This window comes from Falco peregrinus, chromosome 2 (genome assembly GCF_023634155.1).
Source record: "Falco peregrinus isolate bFalPer1 chromosome 2, bFalPer1.pri, whole genome shotgun sequence".
NCBI lineage: Eukaryota > Metazoa > Chordata > Aves > Falconiformes > Falconidae > Falco > Falco peregrinus.
This window is the reverse complement of record NC_073722.1, coordinates 22,988,400-23,006,589: the sequence shown is the minus strand read 5'-3', so window position 1 is coordinate 23,006,589 and position 18,190 is coordinate 22,988,400. Positions and strand designations below refer to the sequence as shown.

The window sequence follows — 18,190 nt, the reverse complement described above, 5'->3', positions numbered from 1 at the left end:
GGACAATTACAGGCTGGTTACTTTAACATAAGGGATACTACTGTGCTTGCAGTTTAGCTTTCTAGCTACCTGCTGCTTAATTCCCTTTATATTTTAACTGTGGCACGGATTTAGGTGAAGATGGTGTACTAAGAACTACAAAACTTACATAATGGAACTGAAAATCCCTAAACTGTGTCTTCCTCACTTCTTCCTCACACTTTACAGCCTGCAATTAGCACTGGCTGCCTCCCAGGGTACTGGCCTTTTGCTACTTGTGGTGATTCCCAGCGAGTTCTTCCTTTCACGAGGCATCAAGCCTTCAATCATAACAGTCTCTCAGGAAAACCTGCTCCTTTTCTTGGATGTCATGGAATTCTCCTGCAATCCTGTTTCCTTATTCTTTTCCAGCTTGAAGACCAAACTAAACATAGAATTAAAGAAGTAGTAGCAAGTCCCATCTCTTCTAGGGACGGAAGGAAAAGCACTGGGTTTGGCTGAGTGAGATACTGTGTTCTTCATCCCATTTACAGTACTGTGCCATCACCTCAGAGTTTTCAGAACAGTCATGTGTGATTTAAGTTGTCTTTGTATTTACATTCAGAAATATCAGTGGTTTGGTTTTTTTAATTTAATTTTGCAAGAAACATTATTTTAAGAATCATAAATAAATCATCGCCACATCAACAATCTGCCTTAACCCAAGGATCAGTTCTTAGTGGGATTAAACAAATGTTCAACAGAGAATGTGAAAGGCTTAGTTTTGCACAAACAAACTTGTACAAAATTTGACTAAAACGTGAAAGGGGAGGTAACCTCTTTCTTTAAAAACAACATTTGTGTGCGGAGTAGGTTTCTTTGTAATTTAGAAGAAAACCCACATCTTTACAGGTTTCACAAATGATTTCCATCAATGTCTGACACTGATAAAAAATGACTGTTGTATGTCTTCCCCAAAATACTTGCTGTGACTGTGACTGGAGCTCTAATTATGGTGTAACAGATGCAGTGTTGTATAGCACCCGCCTTCAAGATTTGTAGCTCCCTTTACTTTTAAATGAGTTATTTCTCTTTGTAGTGTAGAACTTACTACTGCTAGCAGTAACAAAGAAATCACTTTTAAAGTAAAAAAAAAAATAAAAAAATAAAAAAATAGGGAGTGTCAGATTGTTACACTGCTTACATTGTTTTTGTGCTGCAGATGTTCATTGTGTTAGCAGCCAGCGTGATCGTGGGAGAGCGTATTCATGCCTCGTTGGGTCCTTTCCACTTTCTCCAACTTCTCCTCTGCTGAGTAAGCAGTTAAAGTGACTTTTTTCTTTTGTTCCCCAGCCTTGCTACTGTTCAGGCAGGAGGGCAAGTTACTTGGCTGTTTTGTTTGGTTATAAGTGGAATGGTACTTTCTTTTTAACACGTTACCCAGAAGAAAAGAGAATACATTTGTGATTCTCACATGCATTTACATGTGACTGTTGCTGCGTTGTTCTCTCAAAACAAGGAGGGGGTTATTTATTTTAGTAGTACAAACTATTGCCTTATGCTGTGCCAATCACACTGCCATTGTTTTAATACTGACAGTGAATCATCTCTTAGACGTTACAGTTGCAGCCAGATGCCTCGGTGGTGTGTATGGGTTTCAGGATGAGGAGGGCAACACCTTGGGCCACAGGGATGTCTGGGAAGTGCTGTCTTTCCTTCTCAGAGCGCAGCCAGGTCCGGAGAACCACTGGTTGACTTCTCAAGGGCTGTTCTGTCACATCTGAGGAAGGAGGACTCAACCCTTTCTTCATAGAAATACTTTCTGTTCAGAGCATCCTCTCTCCACAAATCTTTGTTTCTTGGGTCCTCCATTAAAATAAAGCAATTAATGAACCTCTGCTCAACAAGTGTGCCGAGCCAGGGCCGCCTGGCCTGTGATGTTCATTCTTTCTGGCAGATGAAATGGAAGCGCGTAGTGTGCTTCTTTGAACAAGACTTTCAGCTTCGGGGAGCTTGTTTTGAGTGGGGAGACACACACTGGGCAGATGCCCCAGCCCTGGCACCGCTCAGGGTCAGGAGCGAGGGGGCTCTGAGCAACCTGACGGAGGGGAGGACCCCTCCCTGCTCCTGGCGGGGGGTCGGACAGGGTGACATGCCGTGGCCACCCAGCCCATGCTGGGCTGCTGACAGCGCTGCCCCCTCCCCGGCACCCGGGGGGCAGAGCCGGGGGGCGGCCCTCGCCGCGCTCCGGGAGGGGCCGCGCCGCCGCCCCCCGCCCCGCCGGGCGTCCCCGGGGGTCCGCGGGGCACCGCCCCGCCGCCGCCGCCGCTGCCACGGCAACGCCGCTGCGCCCGCCCCCGGCGGGTCCCACCCTCGGCAGGGGCTGGGCGGCTGGAGGCGTCCATGGCACGGCTCGGCGCCGGCAGTGCCGCTCGGTAGGATGAACGAGGAGGCAGCCCAGAAGAGCGACGGCGGGGAGAAGTGCAACGGCGGCAACCAGAGGCGGAAAAGACCCAAGAAGGTGGGGCCGGGCGGCGGCGCGGGCTGGGGCCGCGGCTCTCGCCCCCCGCGCCGGGCAGCACAGGGGTGGGGGGAGGCGCAGATGGAGGGGCGCGGGGCGCGGCACCTCGCACGGAGCCAAGGTGTGCGGCGGGCCCGGGGGGCTTTAGTGCTGGTGGTGGCAGCAGCTGGCTCGGCAGCCAACCTGCTGGCACTCCGCAAGCGAGGGGGATCTCCCGCTCTGGACGTTGCTTCACCATCTAATTCAGTTATCGCAACGTTATCGGAGGGTTGTCTCTTGCTTTTTTCTTTTCCCCTTTCTCCTTCTCCCCTATGGGGAAACAGCTCTCTGTTTTGTTCAGGGGAAGCTGGTTTCATTAGGCAGCCGGTGCCTCTCGCTGCGGATTTCCCTGTGCTCCCCTTAAGAAAGAGGGCAGTTTGTTTTGGCAGAAGAAATATAAAACCTGCACATGATGGTGTGGACTTGTGTGCTTCTGTCACTTTTTCTATAAGCAATACAGATGCAGGTTTATAAATCTTTAGTTTACTTTTCCAGAAATGTTTCTTAGATTGGCTTATGAACAATCCTAGGGAAATCCGTTGCCGGCTTTTGTACCACCTCTGGTAATTCAGTGATGCTAATGAAAAATAATGGGGTAAAAATGTGACTTGTCCAGCCACACCCAGTTTCCAGGGGACTTTCTCTGTGTGTCCAGTCTCTGTCATAAATGGTTGATTTGCAAGGCATGGTGTGCCCGCTGCTTCAGCCCCCTGCTTGAAGGAATTTCTTTTAAATGGCTTTAATTGTAGGCAACTATGTATTTTTGTTTGGGTTTTGTCTCCCCTTTAAGAGGAAAGATGTCTGTGCTTCTGCATAATTATGACATAAACTGCTTTACAGTTATCACCCTCCCCCCTTTTTTTAAGATTAATTGGTGTAATGTGAGTTACCCACTGAAATATGTGGGACTACTTGCAGGATGAGGTGAAATTTAATCCAAACAGGGTATATTCACTGATGAATTCTTCAGTCCCTTATTTTGCATAGAATTTGCATCTTAATCAACGTTGGTGTATGAGCAAGACAAATCGCTACACATGGAAATAATTCATAGAGCTGCAAACAGACACTTATTCAGGGACTTTTGCAAGGGTTTTGACCTGGTGAAGAGAAGCTCTTTTGCAATAGGTGACACTATTAGGCCCCATTTTATCGCAGAGGGAAGATTCTGTACATATAACCATAAGGGCATGAGATAATCCAGTCTAAGCAAGAAATTGAACAAAAACATCCTCACCCCACCCCATTGTGCCTGGAATATTGCCTGGATCTCCACACAGTGGGGGATTTTATATAGCACGTTGGCCTTATATTTAAGCACAGACAAGCAGCAGAAGGAATATCTGCTTCATCTTGCTTCTGAATTTGAAAGGTTTATTTGTGTGAGTATGTAAAGCCATACGAAGAAGCAAAAATCAAATTATCAAGTGCATAGCCAGGGTTTTAATTTGGCTGCTAGATAACCTGGGAACATTATCGTATTAGGGGAGAGGTTTTGAAGATGAAGGAGTCAAAGTGGGTGTTTCCATTTCTTCTTTTTTATCCATGTATACATGGTTTCTTGCTTTGCTATTGTTTTTGAAGTAGCCCAGAGCCTTTCAAGGTTGAAACACAAGTATGTGCCAGTGCTGCCAAATGAGTGCTTAGAAAGCATCTCTTACATTGAGTCTCTGTATTCGGAGTCTTCCAAGAGCTGATGTACCTCCATTTTTCAAAAACTTATTAAATGTTTGGGTATCTTTTTCAAGTTATTTTTTACAACTAGAAAATACTAATTGGGTGTTTTTGATTGACAAATGTAAACCACAGAATTCTTAATTGCTCAGTTTGGATGCAATAGATGTTGGTGCCTCAGGTCTGGTGTTGGATTAGCTCTCATGAAGCTTTATCCTTGGTTTGATTTCACGAACAAATACAGCTCCAGGCTTTAATATTCGTTTTTAACTTCTAAGAATTATTTTCTTCAAACCTAAAAATAGGTAATTTTTTTTATAAGAAAGAGACACAGTGAATAGCTAAGAGTACAAGAATTCCAGAATGAATTCCCCTGTTTTGACTTGGTAGACACAATTTTGGGAACAGAGATGGAAGTGCCATGTGCAAGACCTCCAAAATCAAAAGTAATATAGCCTCTTTTCAGGTCCTGAACTACTTTTGCTGAACGAAGCTGCATTGCGCCATCCAACATGCCCTCTATCTGTTCTGTGGAAGTTGATCCCTTTTATGTGGATAATTAAATATTAATTGAGGCAGATGAGTTTGATCTATGTATTTATTGGGAGAGACAGAGAGAAACGCATCTCGGATACAGCATTCAGCTGGATATTCTATATTCCAGGAGGGTATCCTAGCTATGAAACAATGTAGGTTTTTCTCTAATTTTCAGCAGTACCCCAGGTTTTTGTTTTTAAATGCACATGCACTTCAAAATGAAAGGGCTTCAGTTTCATCCTAATACAGGATGTCAAAACCCAAAACTTTTGTAAAATGGAGAAAATTACTGTCCACCTAATATTAAATTTAGTGCTTGTGGTGATGTTTGACTTTGTGCATGCTGGTGAGTTAGTGGGCTGCCTTATTAGGTTTGTGACTCCAGTGGTAGGGTTACATCTGGATTTCCTGTGGTATTTCACCTCCATGTAACTGGGGTGTGATGAAACTTGTGTTCTTGGAAAAATCATGCTAAATTTCTGTGTTCATACAGTTCTAGTGTCGGAGAGCACAGGATGCGTTCTGCTGGAGGCAGAAGTGAACAGAATGGCCTCATTCTGTTGCTGGTGTAACTGCATGGAAACCCAAGGAGAGTAACGTGTGTTGGTCCTCTCATCTTGGTAGCCAACATACCACTTGTGTTGAAGGAACAGCATCGCAAGTGAATACGAATTTATGGTACTTCATTTTTTTGAGGCCTCCTTCAGCATTTTGCCAAGTATATTGTGAAGTGTCCAAATACCAAATGCTTATAATTCCTCTCAAGGATTTTTTTTTTTCATTATAGAGCGTTTCAGATTTAAACCAACTACTATCAGTCATCATGTAGAAAATGAAGTGTATTCATATACCTAGAACTAAAAACTGATGGGAAAGAGTTTTCCAGAAACCACAGGTTCTTACTCCACTGATCATAAAGCACATGCCATTGATGGATCAATGAAAACCAATCCATTTTAGCTTATTGTAGGTTTCCAGTCTTGTCACTTGTATTCTTTAAGGGAAATTAAAAGCTTGGAGTCAAGCTTGTACTATAAAAGGCTTTGGGGAAGTTGTAATGCTGATTTAAAGGAAGAGAAATAATACTTCTTTTCCTAACCCTAAGCATTATCTCCTATTTTAAATGTATCTATGGAAAAAAATAAGTTGGATGTATTAGGTGAGGTATTTCCAGTGGAAGCTCTATACTTGCTAATGAAATGATTACAGTGTGCAAGCTAATGCTTTTAATTAATTTTGGTTACTTAAGACTATTCATTCCATGCATAAGGTAATTGAGACCCATTCTGGAATACAAGCAATACCTGCGTTCAAGAACAAGAGTCCAAATGTGCTAAGAAGAGAGAGCCTGTCTTAGGCAAAAACTACAAGAGCTTTGCTTTGGTAGGCTAAAGCAAAAGGCTATCTGAGGGCAAAAGGAAGTGAGGCTCTTCAGCAACCTTCTAAATAGGTTTAATCAGGTAAAGAGCCTTCAAGAGAAACTTGATTAATTATCAATGAGATGTGATTTCTTTAATGTATCACTGGACTGGATTCAACTGTCCCTCCACTTCCATGTTCCTGTATTTTCAACTGTCGTTTACAGTGGCGCAATAATATTACACAACAGTTCAATTGGTGGTAAATATGGCTACTTAAGTATTTTAAAATGTTTGTTTACTTGGTTATTTTACTTTTCCAGCTACTAATTTTAGTGGAAATTTGAATGCCATTGGAAGAAAAATTTGAACCAGTATCCATCTCTCCTTAAAATCAGTATGGGGGTTTGTATGACGGCAGTTCCCATCTGCCGGGTGGCATTTCCTCTGAAGTGCCCTCATTTCACCCTTGTGAAGTCCCACTTAGCCTTCTCTAGTTACTATTTCCCTCACTATGCCATTATTACTGGTGACAGACAAATAGCTGTGGCAACACTGAAGAGCCAACTGATATGAAACCACAGTATGCGTCCTCTTCTGAGAGAGATCACATCCTCTATCTTTAGAAGAAATATTTTCCTTCAGATGATACTCAGTAAATTGAATAGGCAGAAAGAGCTAATGACGAAAAACACAGTTTTTTTTTTCATTCAGGACTAGGCTATCTAAAAGACTTCATCGCAAAGCAGAAGCAGTAGTTATAAGTTAATCCAACTCATCAGTGTTCAATATTATTAATTTTACTCGTAACTTAGCTTCTGTAAGTCTGGAAGATTTTACTCTTCTTTCAGACGAACCGGTTTTAGAGGACTGGAACTGTTTTGATTTTAGCTGAGTTAGTCCAATTTACATGAAAATAAGGAAGCAGAGAAATGGTACTAGCGTTTGCTCTGGAAAGAAGAGAATGGATGGAGAAGACAAACTCATTTTAGGTCATAGAGGTAAGACACAGATTTTTAAAGAGACTTCTAAAGATAAAATGAGACATTTCTAAAGGCCTGCACTATGTTTCAACAAGGCTTGCACTATTGTAAATCTGATGCAACTCCACTGATATTCTTGCATTATCGAGATCAGGTTTTGCTTGTTCCCTTTGCCTTTTCTTCCAATCACATGGCTTCCAGCATGTTTTGTGTCAGGTATAAAATTAACACCATAGCTAGAAATGGCTTTGACGTATTTTTTATTCTCTCTTTCCTTACCTGTTGTCTCTAGCTTTAGTTGCTATGCGTGATGGTGACAAAAATGATGTCTGTTTATTCCATTATGAGATGAAGCACCTTACCTCTATGTTACTAGTTGCCACAAAGCAACCATCACTTTTGATGATTGCATCAGCACAATGTCCTGTGCTTCTCTCATGGCAGCCCCATGGTGGTTGACGCTCTGGAGAAATAATTTCCATTTATTTACAGCAACGAGACAGGGAAAATAATAATGGGCAACATAGCTGAACATCTGGATTATTTCATTTTGTGTTGTCGCTGTGGTTGTGTTTCTAGCATTGTAAAGTGTGTAAGATGGAGAGAACATGTGGTATTAGCCACATGACTGAACCTGGCTTTTCAAGGTCTTTATGTTCTAGTGTAACAGGATCACTTCAATCATTATTGTGCTCTGTTGTATTGACGGAATAAGCAATGAACAAGTCTTAGAATTGACACAACTACTTATAAGATTGCATTTGTTCATTGTGGGCTTTAAAGTTAATATATGTAGTGCTTTTCAGAATGTGTTATTTTATAGAGTAATAGGAATCTGCAAAGGGATGGAGTTATTTTACATTATTAGCAGATTTGTGCAAGTGCTACATTTCACATATTAAACAATGTGAAGGTAACAAGGAGGAAATAATCTGGATAAGAGTGGTGAATTTTATACAGAACCGTGCGATGTGTTGAGCCTGCATCCGCCTGCCACGTGTTCTGGGCTCCTGATTTATCATTCTCAGCTCTTGCTCATTTTCACCAATGTTTGGCAAACATCAATTGAGTCAGAGAAGCGAGTCCCTTTTTCTCTAGCCAGCTTCCCTTTCTCCCTGCAGGATGCCTGGGGCTGTCAAGTATTGCACATACTGTATCGCATTCGCACATCTCACAGCCTCATCACGCGTTCTGGCAGGCCAGCAGTGACAGGCTGAGCTGGGCTTTCAGGCAGCAGCTTAAAGTTGCCTGTCCCGGCGCTCTGGGGACACTGGGGTCCATGCTGGAGGCAGCCACGTGCACTCTCTCTGTCTCCCCTCCTGCAGGTTGTGCTGCAACCTGCATATGATGGAAGAGCATCTGGGAGAAGGGTTTTAGCAACAAGATAAGTTGGTGAGAGAGGCCTGATACTTATAAATATCTCTGTAGTGAATGTTCTGTTTGGTGTTCTGTAGATTTTCTTTTTGTTTTTGTTTGGTTTGCTTTTTAAAATCTTACCTATGGAGCCAAAGCTGGACCATTTCTCTCTTCAGGCAGTCTCCATTTAGTGAGATGTGTGCGTGAGGCCTGGCTATTCAGCTGACAGGAGTAGCAGTCTGGGGGGTGTATCAGCGCCTCTCACGTTCTCTACTTCTCTTACCTGCCTATCCCTATCGGAGATGCCATGGGTTTTGCAGCTCTGTGTTCCTGCCTCCACTGGGCATGCTGTGTTGCTTTAGACGGCATTTCTGCCTAGGAAATCTTTTCCATTCTGCAAATGGAGGCTGACATATGCAACACGTAGATATTTAGGCTAGACGGTGGGAGCCCTGGAGCTCTGAAATGCAAGGAACAGAGGGAGGCCAAGAAAATAATAAGATGGCTAGGGGCTCTTACATCCTCATTTATTTGCAGGAATTAATTATTGCAAAATCTTTTCTAGCTGATTAAGGGGGTTGCTTTTTTTCTCGGTGACAGAAATTGCTGAGCTAAAAGTTTGAACTTACTATTACTGTTCTTACACTGCGTAGGAATAATTATTTCCATACTTCATTTTCAGTAGAAACTTGCTGTACTGTTATTTGTTCAGTGTGATCTAAATAATTTTGCATTTTCTCATTTATTACTACTTGATTTCATTGTGCTCTGGCACCAAATACAGGAGGAAAAAAAATTTTTAGAAAGCAGATGGAGATGGGCTAGTGCTCAAGGTTCCCTCTGAGTAATTTCTAAAATTGCATGAGAGAGGCAGTGAAGTGCTTCAGATCACTTTTTTGTAAACAATTTGTAGCTGAAAATACATGTAATTAATTTTTCAAATTAATCTTTCTCTTGTAAGTGTGATTTTGGAGAATGGAAATGTAGCATTACAACTTTGCCTTTTAAACAAAAAGGCAGCACATCCTTACAGGCATTGCCGGTCAAATGTGTGGGCATTGATTAGTCTTTCCCAACCCTTCTTGAAACGGCAATGTTCCTGGAGCACACAGCAATGTAGGGAGTGAAGGTAAATGCCTACCCATATGATCTCACCTTTTCTGTGGCTGCTTCCAGCTAGCCTGCAGTTGGGTTACATGCAGGTAAACAATTCGTAGCCTGCTAGTATTTTCTCTCAGTTGAGCTCACACACACACACAGAAATTTCGTCCATGAATGAAGTGCTCTCTGGAGAACAGTCTCGGCTCCTAAGGAAATGATAGAGTAAATGGCAGTAATTGCCATTTAAAATGATTTTCTAGCTTAAACAGCGTATAGGTTTCTGCCACAGGCGAAGTATTTCAGAAGCAACTGGCTGCTTTTGTTTGTTTCATCCATTCTTGGATGGCATGCATTTATATATATATGGGATCTGAGCAAACAGAATGTATGGATTTAAATTGGCACCAGGAATGCACAGATACCTGCAACAATTTAGCTTCTTGGTAATTAAATCTGCTATTTGTTCCACTACTGGGCTTTCTTTATAAGGCAGAGTTTGGAGTATATGTCGATGTAGTTGAGGCAGTAAAGAACACCGGTGATAGTTTTGAAATACGTAAATGAACAGTGAACTGATGAAGTTTATAAGCACTTTATACCCTTCTATAGAAGATGTGATTCTGAACCTAGCTTGTTTCTTACTGTATTAAAAATTGTGCTGCTTTCCTGCGACTAAAAGACTCTGCTAGTTCCTTTTTTTAACCATTTTAGATATCTAATACATCTGGTAGCTTTCTATATCAGAGAGCAGATGTCAACATATAAATATCAAGAAACAGTGGCCGTTATTCATCATGCAAACCATTAGAAACCTCATCTGACTCTCCTGGTAGATGCATTGCTGTGATCCAATCAAAAAATGAATGAATAGGCATAAACATCAGGAGAAGCGAGCTATGGGTTGTGTATGTATGCATTTGGGTTTGTGTTGTTACGCCATATCTCAGCCTGTTTGTGCATGTTTTTTTCTGTGCATGGCAACAGAACACAGTGGGCCATAGTCTCTGCTGGATGTCAGTGTTGGTTTGTTACAGCCAGCAGCAGCTCTGCCAGCTTTCATCAGCTGAGGATCAGGGCTCTTGTTGCTGTGTACCTATGCAACAGAGCAGAGCGTGTTGAATATCAGAAAACAGAAGCGCTGGAATAGGCACAGATTTTTCCAATCAATCTATGATTCATGCTCATTAGCTTTGAAACACTGAAGAAAGACGCTTTATGAGCTGGCATTTCCATTTATGCTTTAACTGCTTTACTCACGTTGAAAAGAGAGTGATGACTACAGTATCTGCAAAAACAAGTGAAAAGAGAAAGATGGGAAATGTGTTCTGTGCCTTGTCTAAAGGTCACTGCCCTGCCAAAGACTTACTGCTCGGGTTAGAGATCATGGCCTCCCACTCAGCCACTGGAACTACTGATAGTATGTTATTTTGTGTGAAATGCAAGTTAAACCGATGAAGCATAGAGTTATTACACATTTCCTTTGGTGCACTTCAGAGCTGGGGAGGAAAGGTGTCAGTATTCTCCCCCTGTACCTTGTGCTCCCTGCCTGAAAGATGAGCAGAGCTTTTGTTGTTGCGTTTATTTTTAATTAGCTACTTCTAACGGTGCAGAAGGTGTTTTCCAAGGAAGCCGTGGCACTTGCAGAGCTTGCAGTCAGTGTGATTGTGTTTGGAGGTAGAAATGTGTGGAGACTTATGGCTAATTATATTTAACACCATGTATTTGTACACGCCTCTCTCCCCCCTGGTCCTCAGCCTAACTGCTTTTTTTCACAGCAACATCACCGACAGTAGCAGCAGGCGATGGCTTTCAATTGTAAAACAGCTGCCATAAACTCATTATGCACTAATGTAGACTTTAAAATGCAAGATTGTTCCTTTGCAGTGCAAGCTTAGGAGTGTGGCCCATTTGAAATATAGTTGACAGCAATTAGGATACTGATGTACAACATGCCTTTCCTAGAAATTATTGTTATAAACGAGTTGCTACCTCTGAACAGAAATAATACCGTCTGGCCCCTATTTATACAGCAGTTTATACAGCAGAATGGGAGAGACGGTGGAGCTGTTTCTTTTGTGACAGTTTATGTGCTTGACTAGATCATCAGAGAGAAAATTCTGGGTCTTTTTCACTATTGTGTACTTATTAAAAACCTTTATTTGGAACAGTATGAAAAGCACATAATTATTTGGTGCTTTTTTCTGTCTAAAATGTGATTTGTAGCAATACGAATGAAATGAGTGTGATTTACATTACTATAATGTATGGTTCAACCAACAGAGATTGGGCTGCCATTCACATAATGGGGATATTAATATACAGTAATTTTCACAAATAGCATTTTTCATCATTGTGGCTAGTATGCTTTGTAGAATAAAATTGGTATTGCTGCTTTGTGCTGTAGTCATTGTTTTGCAGTGGTTTGCCTGGGGCAGCCTCAGGCGCGACTGCCAGAGCAAGGCCAGGAATCCAGCAATCCCGTTCTCCTGCCTCTCTTCCACTGCTATGGACCAGCTTCGGGGGCTTCTGTTTCCCACACCCCCACTTTTTAAAACCCCACCTCTTCTATTTGCTTTTTGTGCCCTGTCCCTTTCATCTGAAGACCTTCTGAGCCCAAGGTCTTTTCTCAGAGGTTACATGACACATTCAGGGGCTCATTCAGGCTGGTTCTAACATTAATATCTTGAGATGCGCCCTGGAAAGCAGACCTTTATCTTAGCTGCTTTCAGACAACTCATTTTTAAAGCTTGAGTCAAAGCTTGCTGGAGTTAATGGAAGGATTTCACTTAAGTAATTTTACTGCCTTCAGTAACTGACTGCCTTTTCATGGCTTTGAGATTCAGCCCATCAGGGATGAGTTGAATATTTCCTTGTTTACCCCTGACGTTTATGGCATGTAGCTACATTAATAGCTGAACCAGGGCTAATTCTCAATATAATTAGAGCTTGGATTGATACATTCTGGGGCCAAGGCTTTAATCCTTCTTTGGAAAAATTTTCCTTGTTACCTAGTGAAATTGTCTGGATGGTTGTATTGCAATACTAATGACTACCATCAGTATATATTGATGTTTGTAGGAAACATATAACACCCAGTCCATTTCCCACCTTGTGCCATAAAATTCAGCAAACAGATACCTGTAGGAACATACAGATACTTTTCATACTGAAGCACTTCAATTCACCTTTAAAGTAGAAAAGCAGTGCTCAGCTATTACCTACCTGTACCTCAGTAGCAAGGATTGAATAAGTCCATCATGAGGTAGTGAAATGTCTGGGTGGATTAGTTATTCCAGATGGCGTTAAAACAATTTGTTCTGCAGAAAGCTGATTATTTTCACTGATTTTTTTAATTTTTTTACTTATTTTTAAGAACAATACATCAATCAGCAGCTCTCACTGTTGCATTATAACAGCTTCTTCTGCGGAGAGCTGATTATTTTCAATTTTTTTTTTTAAGAACAATACATCAAACAGCAGCTCTCACTTCTGACTGCCTATTGTCAATTCTTTTGTATTTCACTTTATGCCATTGTTAAGATTCAGGGATATATCTCTTCTGCTTTAGTCCATAGTGAAGCGTACCTCAGTGTTCTGTCATATGTGGCACTGAAGCATCTTCCTCCTTTTTGAAGGCATTGTTAAACTTGTAAGATACAGCAGTAGCAGAATGTTACTGAAGGTTGCTGGAGCTCTGGTTAATGATCAGTGTGAAGAAAGATGGAATTAAGTACAAGCAAGCACATTGACTAGATGAGCCAATATTTTGCTGGAAATTCAGTTCTTTTATTGCCTATGTGTAGTATCATTGTCTTAATTCTTGGCACTGAGGTCAATATGTGGACCTCAATATGTGAATTAGTTTCTCCAGCAGTAAGGAAAATCTGTATAAACACCTAACAACAATTAAGATTAGCATGATGTGATAACATTTAAGATTAGCATGAATGAAATGTCAATGGAAACATACAGGAATGTGGCAGTAAACACCAGAAACAACTGGGACAAGAAAATAAAGGTGCAAAGAGTAGCCTTTGTTGGTAATGCAGCAAGATGGAAAAACGTGCTGTTTAAATCTATGCCAGAAGGACTGTGCTATGAAAAGCCCACTGCAACAAAGATCACTTGGCCTCTGAAAACCCTGCATCCATCCACTGGAGGATAGCAAAAGAGTTGCTGCAGATCATGCCTGCTCTTCTTTTCCTGTTAGCCCACCAGGACAACAGACTTGTATTTTAGACAGCAAAAACGGAAAACAGACAACAAGCAGCAGTGCTTTGACCTAGATTTATGGAAGGTAAAGTAATACAGATTCTTATCACACTGTGACAACTGTTTGACGTCTAATGGGTTTAAAAGATCTCTCCTAAACTTGTTTACTGCCAGCAATAAACAACTGCAGAGGTGGTGAGAAATCAGTAGCTGGCCTCCCTTGTTCTCTGTGTTGCGGGTGATGCTGTCCTGACTGCTCATGCACACCCACCTTGGTGCTCGTGGAGACTGGAGTGTAAGACTGCAAGTGAATGAAATTTGTAACAAAATGAGTATGAGTGGTAAACTAAACTTAGTTAAAAGTCTTTATCAGGTTCCCCTGTTATTCCCAGGTTGTAACCTGCAGCGTTCTGCTTCACAAATTTCCTATAAGCTTCCCAGTGTTGCTGGAAATAAGGATGAATTTTAGGAAAATCAGGCTGTGTGATTATTTCCAAAACACAGACTGAGTTGCCTACTTATTGCACCTATATTTGAAAATTCTGATGCTGCCCTGTTATGTCAGACCTATGAAAGATTTAGTGTTGACTGGGAGTCTGTTTCACACAGTCAGAAGGTGACTTCAGCAAAATTGTTATGCGGTTCTGCATTGCTGAAAGCCTTCATCAGAGTTTTTGGTGTACAGATATTGCGGTCTCAAGGATAATCTAAAATGTGGTACGTAACTGTAGTGCTCCAAGGACAACAGGGAGGGCATGTTAATTGTGAGAAGCTTTTGCAACAGCTTCGTTTAAGACAAACATTTCATTTTAAGAAAGACAATGAGCTTTTGTCATTACAGGAGTAATGTCAAGGGATATGGATGATGTGATTGGATGCTTGTGCTAATGGAGAATAAGGCTGAGGGTTTATTGTAGCTCTGACAAGTTTTCCTGTGATCCATGTTCGGAATTTCAATCTGATGCTGGCTGTGGTTGAGAGTAGTGGGAAAGGCAATGCTGTGTGAAGGCAGTTGCTAGCATTAGGTGAGCTAATTAGGTGAGGAGGGGACCCAGGGGCTGACTTTGCAGAGTGAGGTTCTGATGCAGAAGAACTACAAAGAATATTCCAGGTATGGAAAACCCTTACAAATTGTGGCAGGGATTATTCAGGAGCAGCGGTACCCAGTGTGATTGTAAGGAATTAAAAACACTCTTAGGCAGATGAATTGCTGTACCAGTAACTTTAGTTACAAATGAGTAAATACTTATTCTGGAGAGGATGCTGCCATTTACAAATTTTGTTTGTATGCCAAAACTCATGCTGCAGTCTTTGTTGTCAGAGCAGCAGAGAGAGCGTATGTTTCAGTGTGTTTCAAAAAACTCTTGAGACCTTAGCAGGAAATGTCAAAGTGTGATTCCTTCCCTCTTTCAAATTTCTTTTAAAAACATTGTTTCTTTTTTGGTCTCATGAATACGACTATAAATATTTGTTTTGTTACACAGATCTTGGTGGACCAAATTCTAAAATTCCATTTTAATGAAATTTTGCCTTACAAAACATTTCAGAACAGAGGTAAAAGAAGCCTACTTTCTTTACATTACTCTCATTCAGCATCTGTTAAAGTTGACATAATCTTTAGGTTTGGCTGCAGACTAGGTTCAAATGATTGCTGAAGACCTTTGTCCACTCCAGCCATGCAACATGTCACTCCATGTAGTGCTCAGTGAATATTTTTCTTGGGTTGTTAAATGTCTTCAATGTATGTGTCTGCTCGAATAAAGAAATATTTCTTCAGCTGTTCTAAATGAAGAAATGTTTCTGTAGCCTCTGGAAATTTACTCACCGCTGAGGTTTCAGAATTGGATTGCTGGCATGTAATATAATTTCAGTGAAATAAAATGCAGACCCACAGAAGAAAAAGTTATGGGAAGGTTTTTAAGAAAAAAACTCGAAATCCAAAAAGGGTCAACTCGTGGAAGAGAATTGCGTCTTGTTTCTAACAAATATGGGCTTTTTGTCAGCACCTCTCTGTTCTGTAGGTGTGATTTTGAAAATATGATTTATCGCCCCCTTTCCTTCATCTCTTTTCTTGATGTTTTTAAAGAATATGCCTAAAATCTCTGTCTTGCTTGACTTGGCTGCTAGCCAAGTATTTAGTTCAGAATTTATTCAAGCTTTTGTCCTTATGCCAGTCATATTGTTACCCCTGTGCAGGTGCTGGGCTTCCTGAGGGCAGGCATAACAGCAGGTGGTAGCGGTCTGGGCATCGGCAGCCGTGCTGCCAAGATTAATGAGCAGCAGCTCCTCCACACAGCCACGGCTTCCCCGCTCACCTTTTCAGTCTTTTGTAGAAGACGTTTCCTTCCCCCACCTCATCCACAGTCTTTATAAGACGACCTTTATAAATGTGAGATCTCTGCTCACTTTGCATATTTGGTGCCATGTGTTGATGTATGCATTTTTATAGAGATCATGACATTTTGTCATTCATATAAAGCACAGTACTTGCGAAAGGTTCAGCATTCATTCTAAGAAACATAGATGTAATGTTTAGACATTACGCTTAATTGTTCATTAGTGATCTTGATATGTACAGAAACAAGAGTAAACCTATAAGCAGCATTAAGTCATTTGGTTTGTATAATGGATATGTCTCTGGTAATGGTGTAATGTTAAAGATTTCCTCTTAAAACCAGATGTAGGTGCTTTCCATTTTGCAATAGTTGTATTAACAAGGAGGAATTGCCAAGGAGACAGAAGAGGGTGATAGCTTTTGCTATTTCAATTTTTACTTGGTGTCTAAAGTCGGGGATCAATCTAATATTTGCTCAGGATACCAAGTTGTGGATTGGTTTTCAAACATATTTTGGGATAAGGGCTTAATTGCCCTTTTTCCTCTTGGCATGTATATCAACTGTTCATAGAAAGCAGTGAGTTTCCAGTAGGGAATGAAAGAGTTCTTGGGTTTCAGGGACGTGAGCAAATAGGGTATTAAAAATGTATGTGTGGTTTCTCTCACCTCTTCAAGGCTTCAGAGTTAATCTTCTATGCAGGGCAAACTGCAGAGCACTCTCAGCTGCTAGGGCAGGGCCTCCAGCTACAAATAGCTTGAAGAAACATCTTTTATTATCCTAAACAGTGCAGAAGGGACAGAAAAAAGTTGCAGACTGTGACAGATGAGACCACCTCTCATTCAGTGCTGAGCTGTCACAGGGATAGCCTATGAGTACCATTCTCACTAATTATCAGAATTTATGTTCTATTACAATTATATATTTTAAAAATACCTCATTTTGTTTTAGAATATAAAGAAGAAATAAAAAGTTTTGTGTAGTTAGTTTTCAGAAGACTTTTGATCTGGGAACTCAAAGCTCTTGTTTCCTTCTGGCAGTTAGTGACTGAGAACAAGCAGGAACTGTCTGGGTTGACCTCCAGGTTTGGAAATAAAAATTGTCAGGACTCCAAACAGCCAAATGAGAATAGCCTGAAGGCATGAACTGTAGGCACCTGGGCTGAGCAACCACCATAGGAGACAGGAAGGCAAAGAGCAAGACTTGCCATTGATTGGGTAGAAATCAATATAAGTGGGCCACCTTTGATGGGGCAATTCCCATCCAGCTCTGTCTGTAAGCCCTTTGGCTGCATATTCAGGTAAAGAACTAAACCATCTATGCTTTCATGTTTAGTCTTAACATTTTTGCTGAGACTGGGTAGAACTCACTTGCCATCTTGGCAGTAAGGACTTGGCTGAAGCAGAGATGCTTGTGAGTTGCATTTGAAGGGAATCTGACAGATAAGGCTGAGCCAGAAGACTGATGTCCTCAGAGTTTGGTTTTTGGAAATAATTTCATTTTGATGATAGAAATAGGAACTTCCTGATGAAATCTGCAGGACTGAGAAGGGTGGAACATGGTAAGAATGAATAGTGCTCAAGAAATGTTATAGAAGAGGTACTAGTACAAAATACCAGGTAGGACCTATAAGGAGGACCTTAATGTAGTTGATGCCAGGATAATGATAAGACACAGATTTGATATAGCCATAAAAAATCAATTATATGATAATATCAAGCATAGTCTTTTCAGTAGAGGTGGTGAATGTCAGTGTTGTTGCACAAAACACTGCTGACATCTCATCTGTAATGACATGCAAAATTTGATACCCCGGACTTTACAAAGGTGATCTCAGATTGGAACAGGGCAGAAAAGGCCAATGAGGAGGCTTGGGAAAAGGAGTTTGTCTTGTAAGAGATGAAAATGTTGGCACAAACAGAAAATTGATATACATTTTCTGTGATTAAATTTAGGCATGAAGTTATGGTGTTTTTAACTGTTTGAGTAATAAGTGTTTGGAGGCACACTCCACTAAGAGTGTAGGGGCAAGTAAGTTCTCTATTTTAGCATGGACTTAAAGAAATCTATGGCTAGGAGTGGATGATGTGTTGCTTGCTGTGTCAGGAGGTTGGATCT

At 41.2% G+C, this 18,190-nt stretch overlaps 1 protein-coding gene across 16 annotated transcripts in view; it reads left to right on the top strand.

Moving 5' to 3' along the window:
- The window catches only part of ANK2 (ankyrin 2), a 382,481-nt gene that overhangs the window by 127,982 nt on the left and 236,309 nt on the right, over positions 1–18,190 (top strand). For 8 of the 16 annotated variants that reach the window (XM_055796059.1, XM_055796054.1, XM_055796049.1 and 5 more), the window contains exon 1: positions 2,352–2,479. The exons of 4 other annotated variants lie outside the window; for them this stretch is intronic. In XM_055796059.1, the coding sequence (XP_055652034.1) occupies positions 2,399–2,479 (81 nt within the window). In that variant the 5' untranslated portion in view covers positions 2,352–2,398. Of the gene's footprint in view, positions 1–2,347; positions 2,480–18,190 lie in introns of those variants that run through there. 4 more of the 16 variants (XM_055796034.1, XM_055796060.1, XM_055796028.1 and 1 more) reach the window with 3 other exon arrangements.